Source organism: Amyelois transitella, chromosome 7 (genome assembly GCF_032362555.1).
Source record: "Amyelois transitella isolate CPQ chromosome 7, ilAmyTran1.1, whole genome shotgun sequence".
Classification (NCBI taxonomy): domain Eukaryota; kingdom Metazoa; phylum Arthropoda; class Insecta; order Lepidoptera; family Pyralidae; genus Amyelois; species Amyelois transitella.
Genome location: NC_083510.1, coordinates 3,778,739 through 3,803,696, shown reverse-complemented (window position 1 = coordinate 3,803,696; position 24,958 = coordinate 3,778,739). Strand labels below are relative to the sequence as shown.

General features: G+C 35.8%; 1 protein-coding gene across 3 annotated transcripts in view; it reads left to right on the top strand.

Annotated features, from left to right (window-relative positions):
* LOC106139962 (GATA-binding factor C) overlaps positions 1-24,958 on the top strand; it is a 93,369-nt gene that overhangs the window by 52,829 nt on the left and 15,582 nt on the right. For all 3 annotated transcript variants that reach the window (XM_013341476.2, XM_013341477.2, XM_013341475.2), the window contains exon 5: positions 21,486-21,620. In XM_013341476.2, coding sequence (XP_013196930.1) covers positions 21,486-21,620 — 135 coding nt within the window. The remainder of the gene's footprint in view (positions 1-21,485; positions 21,621-24,958) is intronic.

The window sequence follows — 24,958 nt, the reverse complement described above, 5'->3', positions numbered from 1 at the left end:
ATTATTTCTTATGCAAATGTTGGTGTAGATTTTTTAGACATATGATTAGAGATGAAGGAAAGTACCTCGTAATTATATTAATAAATCAAATTTTAAGAAACAATTTACCCAATCATGATTACACTTATTTTATTTCGTGTTTCTATTAATTGATATTTTTCTGTAGCAACAGAACCAAAATAAGAGCAAAAAAGAACAAACAACGAGTCAATTAAAATAAATTTCAAATTTGGAACGTGGTAAATATTTTTTACATTTGGAACGGTAGTGTCCGTTGTCCGCGTTGTCTCGGTGGCCGGGACAAGTCTCACCGGTCATCGATCACGGCACGCCGTCGAATAAATTCTGGCCGTTTGCGTGGTCTAAGGCATGAACAAAACGCGTGCTTCTTTTTTAATTCTAAAACTTTCTGGCCATTTATAATGGTACTGGCCAGTTACAATATTGTTCTATCTTTTATTATTCTGAATTAATATGATATAATTATAACTTTTTGCTTAAGTCTTTCTTGGTTCACAAATTAAGCAGAAGTATATAACTTATGTACGCATTCAATTTGTGCAACATCGATCAAATAAAACCACAATCGAAAGTTGTCGTGGAATCATTGAACTGTTACTAAAAATAAATGACTCATATCATGTCACACGAGTCTCTGACTATGCCGTTGGGCACTCACGTTTTGCGGTCACACTCTACCGACGATAAAACTGCAGTTGATTTGTTGATTCGTTGTATTGTTTATGATTGAAATTACAGGCTGTTGAATTAATATTGCCATTTAAGATAGTCATCGAACGTCTAGCAACATCAAAACTAATTATGTCTGTGGCTAGCACGTTTTGACGATCACGACAATGACCAATAAGACACTGCACTGAACGTTATATTACTATCGTCTCTTGCAAAAATACAAATAGATAGGCTTTATCAAGATGGACTTGAAATTGATTTATCGAGAGTTCCCTAAATTGATGGATGGCCAGCGATGATGGAAAGCGTTTTCCATATTAATGACGGGGCGGAGCTGTGTTAGGGCGTGTCCCATGAATTTATGGCAATTTAATTGTACAATTAGTATTCATGCGAACGCTCTCGTTGTGTCGCCAATAGAATATAGACTGTAGATGCTGATTTACTGTTTATCATACGGAAACTATTTAAATAAATTAATTTCAATTTCCTAACCAAATAAAGAAGTTTGGTTTCCCACGCAAAAAGTGTGGTCAGCCTATTCGTTGAATCAGTGAGTGACACACAGGACTATCCGCGCCGCGGGAGGGCAGACATTTTTTCCGTTCTTGCACTCTACTCAGGTATTCCTTGCTCGACTGGCGTAGTGATGTAGAGGATTACAAGTGCTTGGTTCGATTCTTTGTTGAGAGATTTGATTAATAAATCATCATTATGTCCTCAAAGTTTTTTTTTTCAATTACCTGCAACATCAAACGGATAAGGCTATAAATCATTGTTCATCAAATACAAAGATACTAAATGAATTGAAACCAAATTTGTATTATCGATCACGGTAAAGCTATTCCCGGGTCAAGTCCTGCGCCCGCGCAATATATGCATCGCTTTTATTGCATTTCCATAAAGACGGACCCTTTTTTCATCCCACGGCCTGGGGCGAGGAAAAAAATCCTCTTTTGTCAACGCCTTGATTGATATGGTAACCTTCCCTTGTTTTAGCAATAACCCAAAGTCTTTAGTTTTTTTTTCATCCCATCGCCTCGTACATTTTTATTTGCTACGTCGAACAGGTTTGACATATCACTAAATTTTGTAAGAAAAATTACTATTCTAACTTTTATACCGGTGGCCGGGTAGCGAGAGGTGTTATAAATTCTCGTATTTTTTTTTTTGAGTCACCTTTCATTGTATTGGGAATTGAATGTTTTTGTGTATTTTTGTTAGTTTCGTGCTCTACCTGTGCTAGGCGCCAGTGGCTGTGACATTTATGGCCAGGATATTGGGACAGTATTAATGTCGATATTAATAATAAGGAAACAAGCCTAGTGGGAGGTCATAAATTTATACGGATGGTGGAGTATGCGCCCATTTTATTCCCATGTCAAAATATAGACTGACATTTTTTTCTCATACCGCCCGGGAGAACTCCCTAGAAATTGATCGGTTTGATTAGTGTGTCTAATAAGCGTGGTGCTCAATGTAATGTTAAGTTAAGCCGGTAGCTCATAGGTTGTATAATTTAAAAAGGTGGGTGCTAAACGAATGAACCGGTCGACTAAACGGCGATCGATTTGAAATGAGAGCGCGCGCTCGATTTCACGCGGCGGAGCGGGGCGAATCGATTCCCGTCAGAGAACGTGCTCCCATTCAAGGAACTCACATCTCTACTTCTAAATAATTTTCCCTTAATATAACATCACAAGCTTGTGATTGGTGTAAATTTCGTTCGTGTGGGAATAGTTTTGAGTAATACTGTTTATTAAGATCTGTTTAAATTAAAGTCTGCTAGTAAAGATAACTTAGATTATTTTCAGCAATAAGGATGTTCTGAGTCGATTGCTTGATCAAAATGTAACGATTTATGAAATGTAAGTGATTAATTTCATTCAACATTATAATGGCTTAATGTGGATGTTGTTTCGCAGTAAAAATTGGAGATTCCCTTGTTACACTAATCGTTCGGTACGGCGCGAGTGCTGTTATTTATCGGTAGCCGAGTGGCCGTCCTTCCGCCTTGATTTAAAGCCTCAAATTGCATGGCTCGACGTCGGCAATCTTCTCGATGCAACTACATGTGCAATCAACACTTCGTGGCTTTTTATAACTCGTTCCGCGATAGCTATTCGAACAGTATGAAACCGATTCAGCCGACTATGAAGCAATTTTTAAAAGATAATGAGCATGTCAACTTCTAATAGATAATGTGGGCAATGGAATGTGTAGAATGACATCAGGTGTTCAGATTAAAACGTAGATGCTAAGTTCAACGCGCTAAGATCGAATATAGCTTGGATAGAAAGTGGTCGCTTGTCTTATTAGCTAAGACCACACGCAAATGTATACCAAATTCATTTGTGCCAGACTTGCATATCGATTTGACTAGGATCGATCATTAATCAGTAGCTATTGTAGCGTTGAGCGTATTAGTTTTTGTAGGTCTTTAGATTATCTGACTTATACTGTGTCCGATTAGTGAAGTAAAAAGATTTTGGTGTGTTGCTTGGCAATTAAAGCGGTTAAGCAATGATTTGAGTGGCAGCAGAGACAGGCAAACTACCGTATTACGTTATAATCTGGACTGAGCTGTGCGTCTGTCAGATGGTAAGTGGCCGGCTACTGAACATGACGCAACACAACACAACCAAAAGTCGATCTAATAAATAATGCGATGCGCTCGCGCTATGGACTTCCTCTGACAATTAACATGGCAGGAAGCGCGGCCTGTCATTAACCCGTCAGCGCTGGCCAGCACCAACTGTTCCCAAATACACTTCAATCACAGCTAAGTATTTTATATCACGATATCGGGAAGTTTGGAAATATCAACTTAAGTATCTAGAGTTGATTGTATGTGTTTATCTTCGGACTAAATTTTTTTTATTAATAAAAATTTATTTATTTGAAATAATGTCAATAAAATCTTGAAGCTTAAAATTTTCAAGATATACTTAATATCTTATCTTTGTGAAGTTCTGTTCTGTTCCATTAAATACAAAGACTAACGTGGAAAAATGAGCAAGATAGTATCTCTGTCGTTTACGACAACTAAAAAACACTTATAGGTATTTTAAATACGTAGAAAAAACAGTTCCAAAATAACAGCCAATATACTAGTTTATGGTCTTCGCTCAGCAATCGCGAGCACCGTTACATCACTCGACTAAATCACGGTTTACGCTCCAACGTAATTAGGATCTGAATGCTTTATAAATACAAATAAATAAAAGGCACGGCGCGAACTGGCAGCCTGCAATTTACTGGCGCGTTCTTGCTGGCCAAATTGTCGGGTTCTACAGCCGTGTCTCTGACTAATGACGTGACTCCTGTACAATGGCAACACCGTGTTATGAGCGTATTTAATAATTCCATTTTCAATTATTTAAACCACTACCGCGACCATATGCCGCGGGTTATGCGAGTTGCCTTTTTTTTCACTTTTATGCTTATTTCGATGCCTTATGTGTGCGGCAGATTATACTTATCTAGTACTTTGGACTTTTTTCGTCTGTAACGTAACGATATCCATATCAATTTTTATTTGCGTATTCCCGGTGGCACTCACCGGTGAAGGATTATGGAGCGTGGTCTTTTTACGCATTTTTCTCCTTTTTATTCTTTACTTTATCCAATCTTCGGTATTAACGTTGGCTCTCATATCGTCTTCAATGTTACCGCTTGAGCAGACTGTTAAACTACCTATGCCTTTTATACATTTAGCTATGACGGGAGATGAAATGCAGGGAACCAAGGCAGAAGTAGGCGAAAACTATTACCTTAACCTTACCTTCATTCTACTTAAACACGTTATTTTATAAGCAGACGGCGGATGCAAATGTTATCGTTTACAAGGAAATATGTTCGTATTTCACTAATGTAACTATTTGACAAGACATCGAGGTCACACATAAATTTAATTAGTTGCCGGAAGATATTTATATAAATTGTCTAGTACATCACACATGTAAAGTATGTGTGATCTTATCCTAATAGGCAGAGAATGCATCATATAAACTCATTCAATCATTCATTTTCATAGCTTGCACGAAAAACATTTTCACGACGAGAGAGTACTCTTGAACAGACATTTCGCCCGAATTTTCCCGATTAAATCAAGGCCATAATAAGTATGATAGCTAAATAGTCTTGCGAAGTATATTTAACCTAGAACTGGCTACTGTATGTTTTGTTTGTTGTGTTGCCATCCCACGCGCACTGAAAACATGCTGGCTGGTTAGAATCTAACTTCCGCATCTCGTTCTATTCCAATTGGAACGTTCGAACTGGCGAGTCAATTAGAAAATATATTTACCAGCCTATTTCTTTTGTTATTTAATTTACAGAGACTATTTCTAAGAATACTTTTATTAATGTTATGTTCGACAAAAGAACTAATTATAATAAGTACATAACATTTTTTTTATTTTAATTGCTTTTTTAAAAAATTACCCCAATAAAAACTTAAGATTATTTTTTAGGCGATGGGCTAGCCTGTCACTATTTGCTTCTGCCTTTCAGTCTTTTTAAGACTGTTGTCTCTGTCTAGCCCGTAAGCGATAAAGACGGGCTTATATTTATGTATATATGTACATATACTTCTAAAATTGTCCCTACAAACCTTTTGATTTACAGCGAGCATAAGCAGAAAGAATAAACACAAACAAACAAGGACGCGTGAAAAACATGGGTTATATTTTTACTCTCATTTGGGTAAAAATCACTGAAGGCAAAAAATATCAATCTTCATCTTAATTTCAATACGCTCTACGATCGTCTTGGTACTGCGCTAGTTCAATATAAGGGTCGCTGCATACAATACATTTGTATGTATCGCGCGATCGCGTATTCGCGGCGGATCAGTCGCGTAATTGACGCGATTCGATATTATCCGAGATGTAGGATCACCCATCGCTGCGATAGCCTTATCGTCACGACAATATTTAACCATGTGAAATGTATAATGGGAATAATATTATCATAATTGTTCTTGTTTATTTGGCACGGTAGCTGGCTTTCATATTCATTTTATTACGCTGATTTTTGCCGTCGATTAAGTAGAATTACGTTTTATATTTTGTACATAAGTCAAATATGTGTACATTATCTTCGATCAACATTTATATTAAAACACTATTATAATGGCCATATCTATTTTTTACTTGTATACTTATCATGATTTCCTAACATTTCTGGATTCATTTTCAGTGAAGTACTTATAATATAATTTTTTTCATGTTAAATGACGAAATCGGCATATATAGAGTGATCATTGTCCGAACGTGTTAAAGACCGGTTGGCCCCAGGTCGTAACGAGCGTTTCGTATACAATAGACCTTTTAGCGTCATGTGGACGCTTGTCAATCGCAAGTCGGCCGTCAACCCGTCAGTGAGTGCTCGCCTTTATTGCACTCAGGTCGCGGTCATCCAGGGATCTACATAGAAGATAAAAATTTAACACATTTCTAAATCTATATTAACTTTAAACGAAATATTTTTACACATATGTCTTTATAAAACAATAAAAGCAAGGGTACTCAAATAACAACCGAAAATGCTTAAGAACTTTGCTGTCATTTGATATTTATAAGCGAAGCAAAGAATCGAGAAAAAGTAACTCACATCAGATTCATAATTTTTTAATTTATTTTATGCCTTGTAATGCACAATGAAGTATCACTAAGTCATTATCTGTCTATCCTGCAAGGAATATATATATGTATGTGATTATACATATGTATTAATGTAAGTACTAGATACCTATTAAAATAGGCAATGTTAGTAAGTTACTTGAACATACATATGTGGTGTTCAAATGACTATAATAATAAATCTTTAAAAGTAAAATACATATTTTCGTTGAAAATTTTACATTGGACAGCGGCTATGATAACAAAAAACACGAGAGCTAGTCAGTTCAATTCGTATGAAAATAAAACATATACGGGCGACTGACGTGCGTCCGGCGTCACTTAGCAGCGCTGGAGTGATGTGACAGCCCTTGCCGAACAGAATTCCTTTTTAAAATTTTAAAAATTAAAAATAGTACAAAAAATAACTAACTTTCTGTATCTGTTCCATTGTGTTCCACCTTTTGGAAAAATTTAAATGACCGAATGCTGGCCACTTTTTTCGTGAATCGGAATCTCGGATTCGGCGTTTAAATACATACAGTTTCGAGGTTTAGCGCCATGTTTTTTCCATTTTCTGCACATTTTGGCGCGTCGGATGCGACGCTTCGAGGTAGATTTTGCGCGATTGAACACTGCAGGTCGACAGAATGAGTTGTTAATGGTAACATTTCGTTAACGCCTTTGCTGACATGCTTATATGGCCTTATGTGTTTTGTGTATAAAATAAAAACGGTCCCATGATGTCGTAACTTTGAGTTTTATGGTAAACTTTATAGACCGTCACCAAACGTTAAAGTGTTGAGATAACTGTGATACGTGGTTGATAGGAATGAGGTGCCGAAATAGATGATAAAATTTTATCATTTATTAATTTGTAAATTGGAATTTTGCTTGATGATATTTTGGTGGTACTGAATGTATCGAAGTTTTTTGCACCATCGGCATTCTCGGAGTGTAGAGAGCATCGATCTCAGATATTTAGAGTGGCGATATGAATGTATTTATTCAGTCTCGGGGCGGCCTCCGCCTAACAATGCGACGCTTGTCGCAGCCGCAGCCGCCACGCTGCACTTGTAGGGTTGTTTCTATGTAAAGGCTTTATCTTTTTAACTAGCTGTTCTTAAGGGGTTCTATTCCTGAGGCCTTATGTAGCTGATTGTTAATGTCGCTTTTAGATGGAAAAATAAATGTCAATTCGGGCCAGTAGTTTTTAAACTCATTTTCAACAATATAAAATTCACTGAACTTAGTTGTCGGTTAAAGAATTCTGTTTGTTTATGGATCAGAAGATTATTATAGTAAAGATTTCCACGGTTCACTGACCACAACCCCTTTATACATTTCCCACTCGTCATTAATAGGTTATTATTTAAATAATACACTACCTATATATCTAGGAAATTTGATGGGGTTGGTATTGCCAGCCCTAACATATAGGGCCGTGAATCAGAGCTGACACCGCAGCCCGGTGGTCCTCGTGTCAGCAGCGCGTGCGCTTGCGCTGTTCTCATGTATTTCACTACTGTCAATTTGCATAAAGAATAAAAATTTAAATCAAGTAATGAAGTTAAAAAAAAATACACTATGAAAACATACGTTGAACAGTTTTCTCTGAGGAACCTTGCTTGGGAAATGTGTTGAAACATGCAATATTTTATGCAGTTAATCAAGTGACCTAATAACACTTTAAATAGTATGGCATATTTAATTATTTTTAACCTTGTAGAGATATTTTGTAAAGATATTTTCCATTTTACCTTTATTACACTGAAACCTGAAAAACAAATCAATAAAGTACACGTTTTCGGGATCTAACTGGACGATGAAAATAACACACCACATTTTCAAAATTTCAGCTTCAATAAATTGAAGAGCATCACCTATCCGAACGCAAGATTCATTCCTATCCCTGATGGTAAACACTGTATCCCATCACGTCCCGCCAGCGTTCCATTTTTGTTCATTTTTCACCATTGTGTTAACCGCGCTTACCATTGTTCCGAGCCGATATAAATTGGCCGTGGTACATTGGCGACAGGTATATTTGAGTCGATTTGGACCGATAATTAATCGGTATTGTTAACTGGAACGGGCCACCCCTGATCGGGCTACCTTTGTCTTTAATTTGGAGTATGTCCGCCGATTTGCTAATTGCTCTCGTTTGCTTACATTCTTGTTCTTTGAATGATGATGTTCTTCTATGTTACTTCGGAATCTGGTGAAAACTTGTTTTTGTAGTGATTTTTTTCTGTTAGTATTATATTTTATTTCTTATTTTGTAGTAAAAATATGTTTAAAACATCTGATATCTGATGGAGTAAAATTAAGGTGGATCTGAATAATTAATCGTTGATAAATCTAAGTGAGTATAGGTACTTCACAAAAAATTTAAAACCATTAAAATTTTACCTAACTTGATTGTTTATTTACATAACAAAATAATGTTATGATGCAAAAACATGGAATCCAATGAGCCATTTCCTGTGACCGTGTAATGGCATTAGACATAATATCACAAAACAATCGCAATTATTGTTCAATTAAAAGTGATATATTCCGCTATTTACACGCCGTACATATGGCATTGAATGCATGCGATCTCATAACTGTTTAACTCAACTCTATTTCTCATAAACTTGCTATTGAATTAGCTGCAAAAAGAAAATTCTTTGAGGTTTAACGCTTCCCTCATTAGGCCGAGTGTCTTTGAAATGTGTAACTACTGCATATTTGCGTCATAGCGAGTAAAAAGTTCATTTTTATAAATTGTAGCTTCAAACATAAATTACAGAATGTACAGAATGGGTACATATTGATATTATGCTGTTACCCAAGTATATTATGAAAAAGCTAAATAAAGAGTTAAAGTAAGTAGTTTGTAAACTCTTTGTTTCAAAGATTATTGTTAGGTAGGTACTTTATATTTTCAACGTTTGTAATCTGTTTATTGAACCAAATAGTTATATATTTAACGACTTCCACTGTTAAGGTCTTATATCATTATTTTACAAATCATCCTTTTGTATTCTCCATATTTTATGCCTCAATGCATACAATGTCGTTTCACGGTTGCTTTAAGTTCTTCCTTGCACGCAATTAATACAATATATCGGCCATTGCAAGAAGCGTGGCCTTTTTTGCCCACAATTATGCCCAACTATGGACTAGGACTGAATTATGTAATTTATGTTCAAATATTGCGTGCTTCCGACTGTTAGGTGAATGAATTTGTGGACGTGTCTTATTATTGGATTGTTTGTTAATATCTATTTTTGCACATGAATGAGGTAATTAGTGGCAAATGGATGACAGACCGTTTAGACAATTTTATCAATGGCTTATATCAACCTGAGAGTTTGTATGCGTAGGTTGTAATTTATTAGTTTTATGACGTGTATTACGAAATGGTGGTAGTGAATTGTGTAATAATTTGTATCTTGTGCATAGAGCATGGGGCGACCAGCTTTTTAACACTATATGTGACTAAACTATAATTTAGTTACATCGATGCGATCTGATGATGGAACCAGCAGCATTTACCAACCCACATATAGAAATCTCAAGTTATTTTGACAATATAGTCGCGGGATACAATATATAGTTTCTATGAGTCCAATCAGATAAATAATATTTGCTAAAAGTGCCTCATTCTCCTGAAGTTGTACCCTCTTACATCACAGCTAACTATCGTCTGCATTAACAGCTGTTGGCTTAAAGAGAGCAGTAACATATACTTTACATGCCGTGAACAAATTGGCAATGTTTTAATAGTCGGCAGTTTTAATAGTTTACAAGATTTTTATGAAGTTATTTTTTTAACGGTTTGTAAAACAAATATAGCAGGCATTCTCATAAAAACGTCCTTTGTAATAAAAAAAAATTAAAACAAAAGTACCTACGTACTACCGTCTAACTTTTATTTACATAAAGTTTAATAAAATAAGACCCTTTAAGCGACAGAAAACATATTGTATTTTAAATTATCACTTTACAACTAGCGAGGGGTCGAATATATGGCTTGTGTTTCTTTCACCTTGTCGCTCTACACCTGCCTAGCTTTACGACAAAATGGTCTATATTATAGGATTGCTGGTCCAAAGATTACAAGAAAATTGACGATTTTACAATCTCTTTAAATTATTTTAGTTTAATTTTTTTCAGTACTTGCTAATTCAGAGTCGTCTTTGTCAATTTTCAGGTTAAAAGCTTCCTTAGCTGTTATGATTACAAGCTTTAGCAATAAATTAGAGTCTCGGTTTAATTTTTTTTTAAATAGCTCTGGACCTTATTTGACATACAGGTAAGACTCATGATTGCAAAAGAACGCATGAAAATAAATTAATTAATTTGGCTGTTATGATGACACGAAAAGGCACTTCAAACTTATACACATCTTTTTGACCAGGAGCTATATGAAATCAAACAAAATTAATTAGGCGGGTAGCTTCATACTCATAAGAATAAGAAAACATTAAGAACCTATTTCTGTTGGCTCTATAATAAAATAAATGGTTAAAAAACATGGCCGCATACCAGATTACAATATAAAAAGTAGGTACCGTAACGTTTAAAGAGCAGAAGTCAATCGGTAACCGCGCATCCTGGACTGATCTGCATAGGGTTGCCACATAAAAAAAATATTGGAAGAAATCACTGAGTCACATATAAAGGTAAATATTTATCTAAATGATGCAAAATCTGTATTTGCCTTTGTAAGAAGATTCTATAAAATTATATACTACTTTACTAAGTCAGTAGTTTTCGGAAGACTAACATCGAAACTGGGCAGATCTTTTCTGTTTCTACCGTCCCTTTTTTAAGACTTTCGTTTTGGAAGCAGTAAAAACTTTAACTATAGGTGGTGTTTGACGTAATTATTTGAAATTAATGTCCTCTTGTAGCTTATTTAAAAATTAACAGATTTTATCTAGGATGCATTAGTGTAGCGAATAGCAATTCTTAGGGATGGCTTGGGATAAAAAGTCATGGATAATATTGGATTTTTGGCCAACATTGTAACGGAATATGTAAAAAAGGAACTGTTACAGTGCCCCACAGCCCTAGCACTTTCCAAGCGGCAGCTCTTGACTTGATGTCGGCACAGAATTATTAAAAATATACCAGTCAACATTACGTCTTTACGAATGAAGAGCTGTCAGGGTAGTGACGCGTGCACGACTAGCAACTGGAATTGCTGACCCGGGGTTAAGATTGCCTATCCGGTGGTATTAAATAATACCTATTAAGGCCTGGCTCAGATCAAGATTTGCAATAGATAAGTAATTAGAAATCGAAAGATGTACCTCATTATATTTCTAAACATCATGCAGTAGTAGTCAAAACCAATTCAAAAAAAATATGAGTGCTCAAAATTTACAATCATAAAATATCATAAATATCATAATAATAAACTAGAAATGCCATCAAAAGTGTTCAAAATAACCTAATTCGGTTCTGATACATGGTTCGTTTCACATATTTCTTGATCGAATCATGATTCACTTAACCCGCCACTATTATGTTTTCGTATCACAAAATTTGGGCTTACTACAATTTAATTACTGTATATTTTAATGTTGGTATTACTAATGTGGGGTTATTACCGTAACCCGGCAGCTGAAGATGACGAGCGGACAGCAGGCAGCCCACTGACATCGACTTTAATGCCTGTCAAAATTAGAACCACGCCTGGTTTCAGAAGGATATGAGTACAGTAGGGTTAAACCTTTGTAAATTCATGTTGTCAAAGCCATCGCTACAGTTTAGTTTGTTTTGCTGCTTCTTCCACACTTGAACTTTGACGTAACTAATTTTCGACGTCAGAAAGTAATGCATTATTTCCAATTTTGAAATAAAAACTTATGAATAATTATAGAATAAGAGACCGAAAAGAATTATTTTATAATTGTAAGTGTGAAAACGAATAAGCTTAACTTTTAAGGCGGCATTTGGTAGGTAGAGAAGATTGTTTATCAAAAACGTTTTTTTTTCGATCAATACGTTTATATTGTGCTACCACATTATGTCTCGCAATTAATTTGCGCGAAGACTACGCATAATAATCTCATCTTGCTAACCCTTCATCGCGGCTTATCATTTCTCGTTAAAAAAATGATCCAATTAAAGGCCCCTCAGCTTCAATAAGTTACCACAGAGTTTAAAATCTTGCGCACACCCATTGTAATAACGCATGAGCCCTCAATATTAAATTTTAACAAGGTATTAATTAAAAAAACTAAAGCGAAATATCTTTAAATTTTCTCATGGCGTTCGGCCCCCTCGTGTTTTATTTTTAATTCATTTTATTCGGCGTCGGGAGAGCGGGGCCCGCCCACCGGTGATTTAAAATTTTGATTTATCGCGGTGCGGCGGCGCGGTGGACGCTGGTTGCGTATGCGCATCGCACATCCGCGGACGGCAATTATAAATATGACGCGGTGCTAAACGCGCGGCTGACCCGCCGACCCCGTGCGACTGCGATGTAGCGGCGATGCATCCTTGCATCGTTGACAATGAGATAATCTCACGCATTCTGCCTATAACTAAAGAATGCACTATGGATTTGTAAATTAATGTTTATTTGACCTTACATATTCGCACGACACGGCATACGCTTTTAGATAATAAATGTATTATAGATCAAGTTTACTTAATTTGTATAACCCATTTGCCATTTTACTTGTCCGTCGGAACACTCGCTTATGCTAATCCAATTTAGCCCATGAAGTTAACATTCACTTACCACCGCACGACGGTTAACTTTCTCGTTAAGGTGTTGATCCACCGCTGTGATCTTCCCGCCTTATGGCTCGTCTAGTTACAATATAAATGTAGGATATCGCCAACGAATACAGAATTGCATATTAAGTGGATCGGTAAAAGGCAGCTGCCGTATTTACGACTTCCCCGTACAAACCAAGCCGCATCGCTAAATTATCAGGTTACAGATGTGGTTCTATATGTAAAAGAAATACAGATTTTAGTTCACCGACAACGTAGACCTCGCGATTATTTTTGTTTTAGAAATATTTTCAAATAATAAGTTGCGTGGTTTTATTTCTAATTTACTTAAACAAAATAAATATTAACCCAAAACGAAAATGACTTAAGAACAATTAAGCTGAAAAGTAACTTTTGACTGCAGCATACCTAAAGATCAATATTTTCTGAAAGGTAAATCACTGAATGCTAGAATGAAATATAGGAAAGAAGAAGGCATAAATATACTTTATGTACCAAAATCTTGATTACGATCTAGTTTCTTAAAAAATCATATGTGTAACACATCACCTTTCCGATTACTCTTTATTTTGTTACCGCGGCATTCATCCAATGCACCTGTTTTGTTTGATTAATTGCACCGACCAATCGCAGTGTCATATAATTGTGCCATTAACTGCTCTAGTACTTATACTTCAATGGTAATGGAATTAACGCTGGCAGGCATTTTTAGGTAATCGGCTTACGAGTGTGTATGAAAATATCTTTATTTTTTTGTATACTAATATTTGTTCTTTAATGAAAAAATAAATAGAAAAGGCCGTACTCTCTTTGGTTTTAAAATACCTAATTTATATCGGGAGATTCGCTTTTATTGAAATTTCCAGAAACATTGACTTAGTCCTCTAAATGATCTATCTATTTAAAAAAATCATACAACATAATTGTCCAGTAGATTTTAGTTTATTTTTACAAACAAAAGCAAACCATTTTACTTGTTAATAGTATCGATGTACTAATAGCTTTAATCAAATACAGTTGATTCTATCAAATTACAATATACTATCAAATCTTAGTTATTCTCTTTTATGATCTTATTGCAATACGTTTTGTTTCTTAATAAAATAAAAACAAAATAAACTGCCAAAGTTTCTCAACATTCCTTACCGCCATAAATTCCACAGCTATTGCAAGATTCATAACATATCAGATTCTCATACAAGTGTGCGATTTTAACAGCAGTAATAAGAAGACGATATCCCATGTATCGAAATGGTCAGGCTTCAGGTCCGATGTCCTTCCCATTGAATGCAAATTCACACGTTTCGAAAAGCTATAGGGACCAGAATTACCTGCGTTTAGTCGCCTATAGAACATAATTTCGACTTACTTTGTAATTTTGCCGAACGACTCGCCCAATTTAAAGAAATTTTATTTTTTTAAGTACGGCCCTGGACTATTTTTGCACCTGTATTTCCAGGGTGGTCTTTTTTAAGCAGTTATTACACTACACGATTTCGGAATCGTTATCATTAAGACATCCAGCTGGACGTGGACTTTTAAAGCTTTCGAGACTTTTAGCTCTGTTTACTACGTAAATAATAAAGACGCTATTTTATGTATACAAGAAAAATCATGTTTTTTTTTTATTTCGTTGAGTCGATTTTGATAGTTTATCAAATATGTTGACGAGGATCTGTGAAATAATAATAAGCTCATTTTTTTATTACTGTTGTTAATTTCAAAACTAATAGTTTCAAATCGATGTTTGGGGACGTGTTATATCCAATTTTTCATCACTTCAAAATGATAACTTGAAATTGGCAATAGAAAAGATTTTAGATTATACTGTACTTTCACATAACAAAGCATATCCCTTGCGGGGTAAACAGAGCTAATAATTTGAAAGACTGATAGGCCACGTTAAGCTGTTTGGTTTAATGATAAAAAACAGAAATAGTGACAGGTTACTAGCCCATCACCTAAAAGAAGAGTTCCAAGTTTGTAGTCCTATCCATGTATACTTCACATTTCATATTTTAAGCATTTTATGAAATTCAAGATTTTAATCAATAAGGTGTTTAATAGCATAAAATGTTATGAAAATACTTGTTAAATTAGGCTTAACGTCAAATCGATCATCTCGCCGTAGTACCTTCATACATCAGGAGACCCAGATCTCATCCATCATTAATAAATAATTGCGATTATTATCATTGCACCAGATAGTTCAGATTTGTTTTGCAGGCTCTCTTTATCTCGATGGGATAGGCAGAGACTAAATTTTTTCAGTTGCCACGTTTCTTGTTTACTTTTTTTTATTCACATTCATAATACTTGTGAGGTTTAGGGTTGTTTTGTACTTCCCTTTAAATATATAGAAATAAACGTAATTTAAACTACAAAAAAATTCTACAGGCATATTCGCTTACCAGACCACATGCTTATCTATGAAAATGGAAAAACAACTGTTATTCATTCGAATATAACATGCCTTAGGCTTTAACAGCAAATATGAAGAAATGACAATTTGTTCTATTACTTACATAACAAAATGCCGGCAATCCATCATTACAAAAGAAAAAGACTGCAGCGCAAAAAGCTGCAGAAACTTTAAAATAATTGCTAATTTTCCTCATAACCGATGATATCGTTATGAAGGTAAGTGACATGCCGATGATGTACTATCTTCGCTCTACGATCCATCATCAGGTCGCATGCTTATTGCTTACTCCATTATTATTTTTTACTATGGGCTTTTTTGAACTTTGCGATATGTGAACATTAAAAGGGTTAGATTAGGTAATATTTATTTTTGTTAAAACGCTTATAAAATACAAATACTATTTAAAAGAGTGGAGTGGTAGAAAGGAAAGTCGGTAATAATTTAATGGTCCCAAATATTCATTTAAATCTTAACACAATGTTGACTAAGATGATTATTCTACTGAAATTTAATTATTTGACTTATAATTAATAGTTTATGGAATAAAAAACATAGTCTTGCTTGAACGAATAAAGCGATTAAACCCGCAAAGCGGCACTAGTCAAGTAAAATGTTTTTGCTTGGATCGAGGCAAAAAATAAGCAAGGGTCCATACATTAAGCAGCACGCTTATATTGTCATGAAACAATTCACTTTCAATTTTTTTAACTTAGTGCTTATGATGTGCTTGTTAAGCACAGTCCCTTTACAATGAAAATTCTAATTAGCCGTTAATCAAATCGCGTTATCAAGTTTTTAAGGAATTTAAAGTGTTTAAATTAAACGATAAAGTAATAAAAATATAATATTAACATATAGGTATACTAGGTAGATACATATTTACATACATAAAATCACGCCTCTTTCCCGGAGGGGTAGGCAGAGACTACATCTTTCCACTTGCCACGATCTCTGTGTACTTCCTTTACTTCATCCATTTTCAATACTCTCTTCATGCAATCTCAGCGGATTTTACCTATCCAATATTTTACACTTTTATCACTCTCTACATATTTTATAGGTTACAAATATGCAGAAAAGGTAAATAATTTTGTTGACTGAATTAATTTTGCATAATGCAAAGATATTCTTTGTAAAAATTGGAAACTCTACAACAATTTTCCGTGAGCGATATCTAAGATGCGCGCTTTCGAATGGTGGCGCCATCCATCAACGTCCGCAAGAACTAATTACTATGCTCAGTCTATGTAGTTATAATAGTAGATCATGAGATTCCAAAATATGTTTCGGATTTGGCGTCGCTAGACTCCTTTCTTTGAAAGTTTATCATCAATGATGCGGCCGCCTTCGCATCGCCGCCGCCGGCCGAGTCGATTACGGCTCGAATGTAATTCGATGGTAATCTCACCGACTGGCAGTTTGATGTGTCAATCGGCCGCTCGATCGGTATCGTTCGATAGCTCCTATTGGGCAACCGACACGCTTTGTTATCCTAACGGACTTTAAAAATTTGAGGGTCCATGAACCGAAGTCGGACAATGCCGCCTTTCCTACGTTTCCGCCTTCGATTTGCATAGATAGAAATGTAATCTCGGCCAATTAAAGGCCTCGCTCGAGTGATATTCACACGAGTTCTTTTTCTGGCTGTTACACGGTAACCGAGGCATCAGCGGCCGGCTTGCCTCGCGATCCGTACACAAATAAATCGTTAAGCGAATTTCCCAACATGGCTTCCGCGGGCACGGGCGAGGGGCGGGGCGGCGGGCGGGGGCCGCACCACGCTGCATCTTCGTGTGAAAATTTAAAAAATTACGAGCATCGCATTTATTTTTATGATCGCCCGAAGATCGGCTGCGAACATGGCCGAGGTGCGCTAAACTAAACGCCATAAATACTCGACACGCGTCGAATTCCCTCGCGATTGTTTTGTTTGAATTTAGGCGATTTGAGTTTATTTGGCTTATTTATACTTCAACGTTCCTAATCGAAAGTCCTAAGAACCGAACTTTCAAACTTTGTACACTAGTGTAATGTGTAATATGTGTAAGTAAAACTAGAGACGTTTTATATTGCAAGAGAAATTGATTTCATGACTCCAGGGAAACCACCAAACACAGGCTAGAGCGCCTGTTATGTCTTATTGCTAAAGATTCACGCCGCTATGTGCTTATGAACAAATAAACCACGATAAAGGCTTTCAAACATCTACTTACTACATCAAAGTTTTGTCGACCCTTGCTCTATTCCAAGATCCCTCCTACACATGCCCTCTACATCAACAATGTAAGAACGCACACACTTCACTGCTGTACGACTGAAACGCGCGGATGTGTGGGTGAACACGATGAAAATCTTTATTTTCACGCTCTATCTCTCTTTATCTAATCGCTCCGGTCAGATAAGGACAGAACGCCGGAAAAACTGGCGCGGGGTGAGGGGTAAAGGCTACATCGATTCCGCGCTTTCACTGCTAGGGGCCGTGTAAACCTTTAAAAACACCAGTTTTGCCGCGCGATTGTCATCTCTAACTGTGCGACGATAAGAGGGAAATTTCGGTGTCGTGATCGGGCTGGTAAATGGATTGCCTCCCCCTTGGGGGTTCTCATAGTGGGATCTAGATGGCGTAGATATGCTGATACGGGATCGCTGTGTGCGAGCGATGTAGCCGTGCGGCGGTGTGAGTGCCACATAGGTTTGTGTTTTCAGACTACTCTTGTAGTACCTATGTTGTGCTCAGTGCCGTTTCCGGGTAGGTTAAATTTTGCTTGTGTTCGCAAATATATGAGGGGCTGGTAGGTATCCCTTTTTGTAATATAATTTTATGTTTGTGCATAGATAGGTAGATAGATTAGGGAAGACGGAGGCTGTGATTTGATTTGATTAGGAGGTGTTTGCGCAGGGTCGGGGGAGATAAGGCTGATTGGATCGGGAGGCCGGCTTTATGGAAATATGTTTTTAATGCGGGTTATTGAATTAGCCGAGTTGTGTGAAGCGACGCGAGATTAATCCGTTTGATGTGTACTCCGACTGATAAAATTATTGTTCGCTCATTGGTTTATTAACAATATTAATATGTTAAGTTAACGCCATTCAATATTGTTGTTGCTGTCATGTAAGAGTACTTATCCATGAAATGCTATAATTTTTTTTCTCCGCTCCTTTAAATGGTGCATCCATGTATTATATGTAAACGTGAATGATGTTGTACTTATTTGAAGTTATTATTGAAAAAAAGTCTGGTTAATTATACAAAACAGTACTTGATACGGTCAATACGGTGTCACAAAAAGAATATTTATCCAAAAAAATAACAACAAAGGGATGTTTTTGTTGTAGTTAACAAAAGAAACCCTTGATGTTGTCGCAGCGTACGCTCTTTGAGTTTACACTACGCTGAAAATTAAAGTACCACCATGACAATATGCGCTGAATTTGTCATTTGTTCGGCCTTTTTATCTTTGTCGGCGTTTCTGTTCATAGTTCGTTTTTTCGGTCTCTCGGTCCGATATCGATCGTGGAATGTTGGTGACAGTGAAATGGGTTTATTAATAAACCTCTTCTGATAGGGACAAGTGTAGACTCAACATTTTACGGATACCTTTTTTGGGACCGCTAACCCTGACTCCGCTCGGATATATAACACCAGCCATAAAATTTACGACGTTTTCCAGCCATTTCAGCGTTTGAGGAGCGAAAGTAATTCGCCCATAAAATTACGAGTAAACAGCCGTTTTTCCAGTGAAATAAAACCTCCCTCGACGGGCGGTTGACTTTTGTAATCGGCTTAAACAACCCTCTCTGATTTAGAGAGGGTCCCGGGGGAAGCTGATGCACTCCGGACAACTCGACGGGAGCTTATCTTCTGATTATAAAACCCGTTGCGGGCAAGTCGTAAAGTTGGGCGATCTGTTTAGCAATTTGATTAAACTGCTAGCTTAGACACTTAGCTCGAATTGAGAAGATGATTTGCGTAGAATTTCTTTGAAGGAAGCGTTTCGAATCGCTCTCAGTTAAAAATTTTGCATAAATCTATCAACACGGCGTAGTCTCGTTTGAATGCTTAGATTCTTGGTTCAAGAAAGCTCTGATCTCACCTTATAAAATCATTATAAAAAAATAATTCGCCAATGTCTTCTTCGTACTAACTGAATTAGCCATGAATTTAAGATAGAATAGGGATTTGTCTTTGCAAATACAAGAAGCAACCATGAGAGCCTATTATTAAACGGCAACAATCCTATTTTCCTTTAATAAATTTGACTAGCACAAAAATATAAATGTCAATAACACAGACTTTTTTATCTTAAATATACCTTATAATTAGCGTACATATCAATAAATCTTACCATGTATGAATGAAATACTGTCGTAACCACCATTAACAAGTGTTAAATGTTATTAACAAGAACACTTACATCCTACACGATAACAAAAACAAACCGATTCCATATATGAAACCGATGGCTTTTTGCGACAACAATTACGCTAATTAACACCACCATTAGCATTTAAATTGCGAATTTTACCTCATACTATGTAACTGAATGTATATAGACTAAAAAGTAATCCTGTAGCTTAAGCATGTCAAATAAAAATGAACGAATGTCGTTTCTTAAATGGGAGTTGATTCAGCGGTGGTTAAAAAGAAAAAGTATTTGGTCCTCAGGCCCGTCTAATATGGCGAGCTAATCTTGTTGTAGCACAAAGGAGCTGCCATGACGCGGCGAATATTCACGCAAACCATTTAATATTTAGGTATTCTGATATGTACTGCCGGGCAGACATGTGTTTGTTGGGTTAGATAGGGACAAATCAATTTTATTAAAACGAAAAACGGAGCTCTTATGGTGTAAAAGCTGTAATTTTAATGATTGCATGTTTTATTGTTCTTATTATTTGCAAATTTATATTTTGATAAAATACTGTTTGGAAATAAATATGTATTTTTTAAATATACATGTAGGTACATACTGCGTTCAGAAAACTAGGTTTTAAAATAGTTATTTTCTATTAAAAGTAATAAAACAAAGGTATTTACTTAACCGTATCTTGAAATATCAAGTTCAGTGACTTTTGTCTGGTGACCTACGAAGATGTTTCAAATAGCAAATTTTTCATTGCAATAACATTTCGTCGCGACTGTCCGTCCGTCCGAGACAGTCACTTACGATATTAAACCGGACAATACGCCGTACGGTCGAGTCACAGTCACGATATTTACGAAACGATTGCTATTCGATTCTAGTTGCCGAGAAGAACATCTCGAATACTCGATATGTTTTACTACCCTAATACTTTTTGTCCGATAAATGACATGACAAATTAATGGATTTATTATGAGTAGGATTGCGTCTGTCTTTTATTTTCGTGTCGGGTTAGGACGAATGCATTTTTAATTGAGTGAGGCACTTTTGTGGACTGTATAAAACGGCCACCGCATGGTTATTTTTTATTTGATTGACGGGTAGTAATGGGCAGGTGCGTATGAGACGGCTCCGATAGCTACCTCGCTTTTTCGTATCGATGTTCCAATATTTGGTTTTTGTGGGGCGCGCCGTTTTGCGACGATATTGTTTTACGTCGTTTTCAACGTTAATGGCCCACTAAATTTTGCCATTGTGTATATTTTTTAGTTATTTGCCTTGATGTATTGCCTTGTAATAAGTTTACGATGACAGGTGATCATGGTCATATGTAAAAAATACTTCCCCGACTACCTTAATACTAAAAACTTAATAAGATGTATAAAATATCAAACGTATTTTGTCTTAGGTTCATATAATATCTTCTTAATTGTTATGAAGACGATTTGTATCTGCTGTGGACATAAAACAAACATAGCAAGTACTATTAATACATTGTCATGACGAATATAAGTTTTTAATGATTTTTTGTTCTAGAAAAAAAAAAGAAATTTAAAAATTAATTTAAAATACATAGATAATGTTTTTTTTTTTTTAAATTATGTTCATAATTTAAACGTCCGTTCTTTTTTTCAGTCGCTGCAGAGCGCGGCGCGGCGGGCAGGCACCTCCTGCGCGAATTGCAAGACGACGACAACGACGCTATGGCGACGCAACCAGAACGGGGAGCCAGTGTGCAATGCGTGTGGACTTTATTATAAGCTACATAATGTAAGTACTCCACTGTTAAATATCCTCCATTAATAATTGTCCTTTTTGTGTAGGTTTAGGGAGTTTAAAAAAGACTGGGTTTTCGAAAGAATCTTCGCATTATCTTCTTTATTTGATATAAGCATTATTCCTGTAATATCATAAAGTTTCATCAATTCTTTGGTCTGTAAGTCATCTTTGTTCTTTTCATTACAGACAGGTTAACGCGTTGATGTCTTTTCAATTTAAGTATCATTTTTTTAGACTTACATACATATCAATATAATGTACTTAAATGACTTTACTTAGTCTTGAAAAGAGTCGAGAGGCTTAGTTCGAATTGAGATTGAAATAGTGACAGTACTAACTAAAGCAAACTTATTGTATTTAAAAAGTGAAATGTTTGTAACATTTGTTAATCAGTCACTCGGAAAACAAATATTAGCTTCAAAATATCAAAAACTCATTACCAGCTAAATTGTAGTTTGTTATTGACACCATTTCGAAAGTGATTTAAAGAGTCCCAAGCTCTCCCCTCAGTAGCTAAATCCCCCGGGACCCTCCCTGGGGATGATTTGACGGTATCTTGGTGACAGATAACCCGGCTCAGGGGGTCCTAGTTAATGTGTCATAAAACCAAATACGATTGCCACAAATGAATTACGTTTATGATACAATCTAAATGTTAAAATTGATATTATCTTATAACAATGATTAACTTTTGCAACCGTCATGAATCTGAATTCGTGGTCAAACTTTTGTACGAATATACACAAAAGCTACTGGATTGTTTGACGAAATTTGGCACAGATATAGAATAGACCTCGGGTAGTGTGACATATGCTACTTTTTTTCCGGAATTTCCCATGGGAACCAAGCGCCGTGCAAAAGCTAGTTAAATATATTTTTGATTAAAAGGCAATGTAAAATTGTTTACCTTTATTTCAGTGCCTAAAGAAATGGTCTGTAAATATTGTTTTTGTCTACCCTTTACGAAATAAAATTGTGGTACATACATACATTCATAAACTCACGCCTCTTTCCCAGATGGGTTGGCAGAGACTTCGTCTCTCTACATGCTACGATCCCTACATACTTCTGTTTATTCTCAAATGATATATACTATATGTTATTTTTAAGATAATCAGTTTTCTAACGTCACAAGCATTCTCACGCCTCTCAAAGCCCCGTCGGCAAAACAATACAAGCCCTCGCGATTCTGACGTATACCGATACGACAAACATAAGCCACGCAACAATGACAAAAATTAACTGTCAAAGCGACCCTCGGCTCGGGACAACTCTCGAATTTTTTTTTCCCTTGAAATGTATACTATATTGCATTTCTAAGCAACAATGCTATTTGCTCTAATTATTCGGAAGGACCAACAATAGCGAATGGGAGTGCCAGCTCCTTCAGGAGTTTGTATAATGACGGCAGTACAATGCAGTACCAGTAGCATTGTCAAGGGCAGAACACGCCTTCTCATACATATTTATAGAGTATCGCTTACTTGCTACTGTGCGCCTCCTGCAGCCACTCGATCCAATGCAGTAAATTTATCTAAATTCATTCACTGCGAATGAATAAGCAATGGACTAATATTTTGTCTTGTTATGACAGACTTGATGATGGTTTACGAGGTTGTGGGATATGTTAACCTTTGAGGATAGGTTTGTAGTTTATAGGGTAAGACGAAGGGAGACCTTTAAAGCTGATATAGAAAAATACTGGAAAAAGGGCAAAATTTCATTGAAGCTTATAATTATTGAAAAGTGCCGTGCGTTTCGCGGCACCAATAAATAAAGAATAGGACTACACCATCAACCATCAAGTTCCCATGGATGTCGTAAAAGGCGACTAAGGGATAGGCTCATAAATTTCCCCAAATCTTCTTTATTAACATTATTTGAGGGTTAGCAGAGTATTTTAGTTTTTTGCATTTTTTTTCTACCAATTGCAATCTTATTAGTCTCTTCATAACATTTCTCCATTTATTTATTTCATATTGATTATTTATTTATTTATACACCATATAATTCATATAAATTACATACATCTGTACCTATACAAAATCACGCCTCTTTCCGGAGGAGTGCAGAAATTTCATTTTTATTTTTTGCTTTTTATAAATCAAAATCTTCTAACCGCAAATTACTTTAATCCACAATCCACGAGGCCAATTGAAGCATGCCATAAGTAAATTTAAGTAACAATGTGTAAATAAGTGCACTGTAACATAATGTCGGGTGAATCGGATCCTGTGATCGATTTCAGTGAAAAAATGCAATTCATACAACAAAGCACGGTCGTATTGTGATTTACCGCCGTCACCCCGACACGCGACCGAATGTTCTTGATACTGGAAATATTTGTAATAACTCATTGTGATTTAGTATGCTGAAAAGTGGAAAAATGTCCCTGAGAAAAATGCAATTTATAAATTAAATTCTACACTTTCATGCAATGTTTATACAATTATACTTTGTTAATATTTTGGCTTAATGTAAATATTTTTGCCAAGTAAATCTCTGCCTAATAATAATGTTATTTCTAGAAGAGGCATTTTATTGAACAGAATTAAAAGTATTTTAAGAAATAAAAATATTTAAACGTAGGCAAAAATTAATCTTATAAACGTTGGGATTTTTCTTTAGCGAGCCTAGCAATCGATCTCTATTCCTGAATATCAAAGCAATTATTAGGCTTCTTAAATATACTCGTACGTAGCCTACGAGCTTACCTATCAAGTATTGACTTTGCCTACCTGTAAGAAATTATTTGTTTTCTTAAATATGTAGGTATCAAAACCATTTAGTCGCATTACATTCTACGAGCAATCTTCAAGTATGTTTACTAAAATATCCCTAAGTCCCGATTGTGTACAAATGCCCATAACATTTCAAATTGGCCTCATAGAGACCGTAATACTCCGAGGGCTCTCAAGAATCTTGTTCTTTTGCTTGCTTTTGTGTCATTGTTTTTATTAAAAACATTTTATTGCCTTTGATACTGTTTGGTCGTTGTTTGATTGATATGGGAATGTTTCGGTCGCGGCACGTTTAATGAATTTCAATGTGTTTGCAGGGTTCAGAGCTAAATATAGATCGTGATTTACAATATTGAGCTTCTATTTTATTGTACAGCAATATTTGGAATACCAATCTATGGTTTAATTTACATTTTGAATGTCAAGCTATAAAATTGTAACTATAAAATTTGGCGTGTCGAAATTTAATTCAATGAATATGTGTAACATAGTAGTAATAAAATGAAAACCACACGTAATCGCATATTTTTTGAAATACGTAAGTGCCTCAATTTAGATCAACTGAAATTTTAAAATAATCTTAGACTT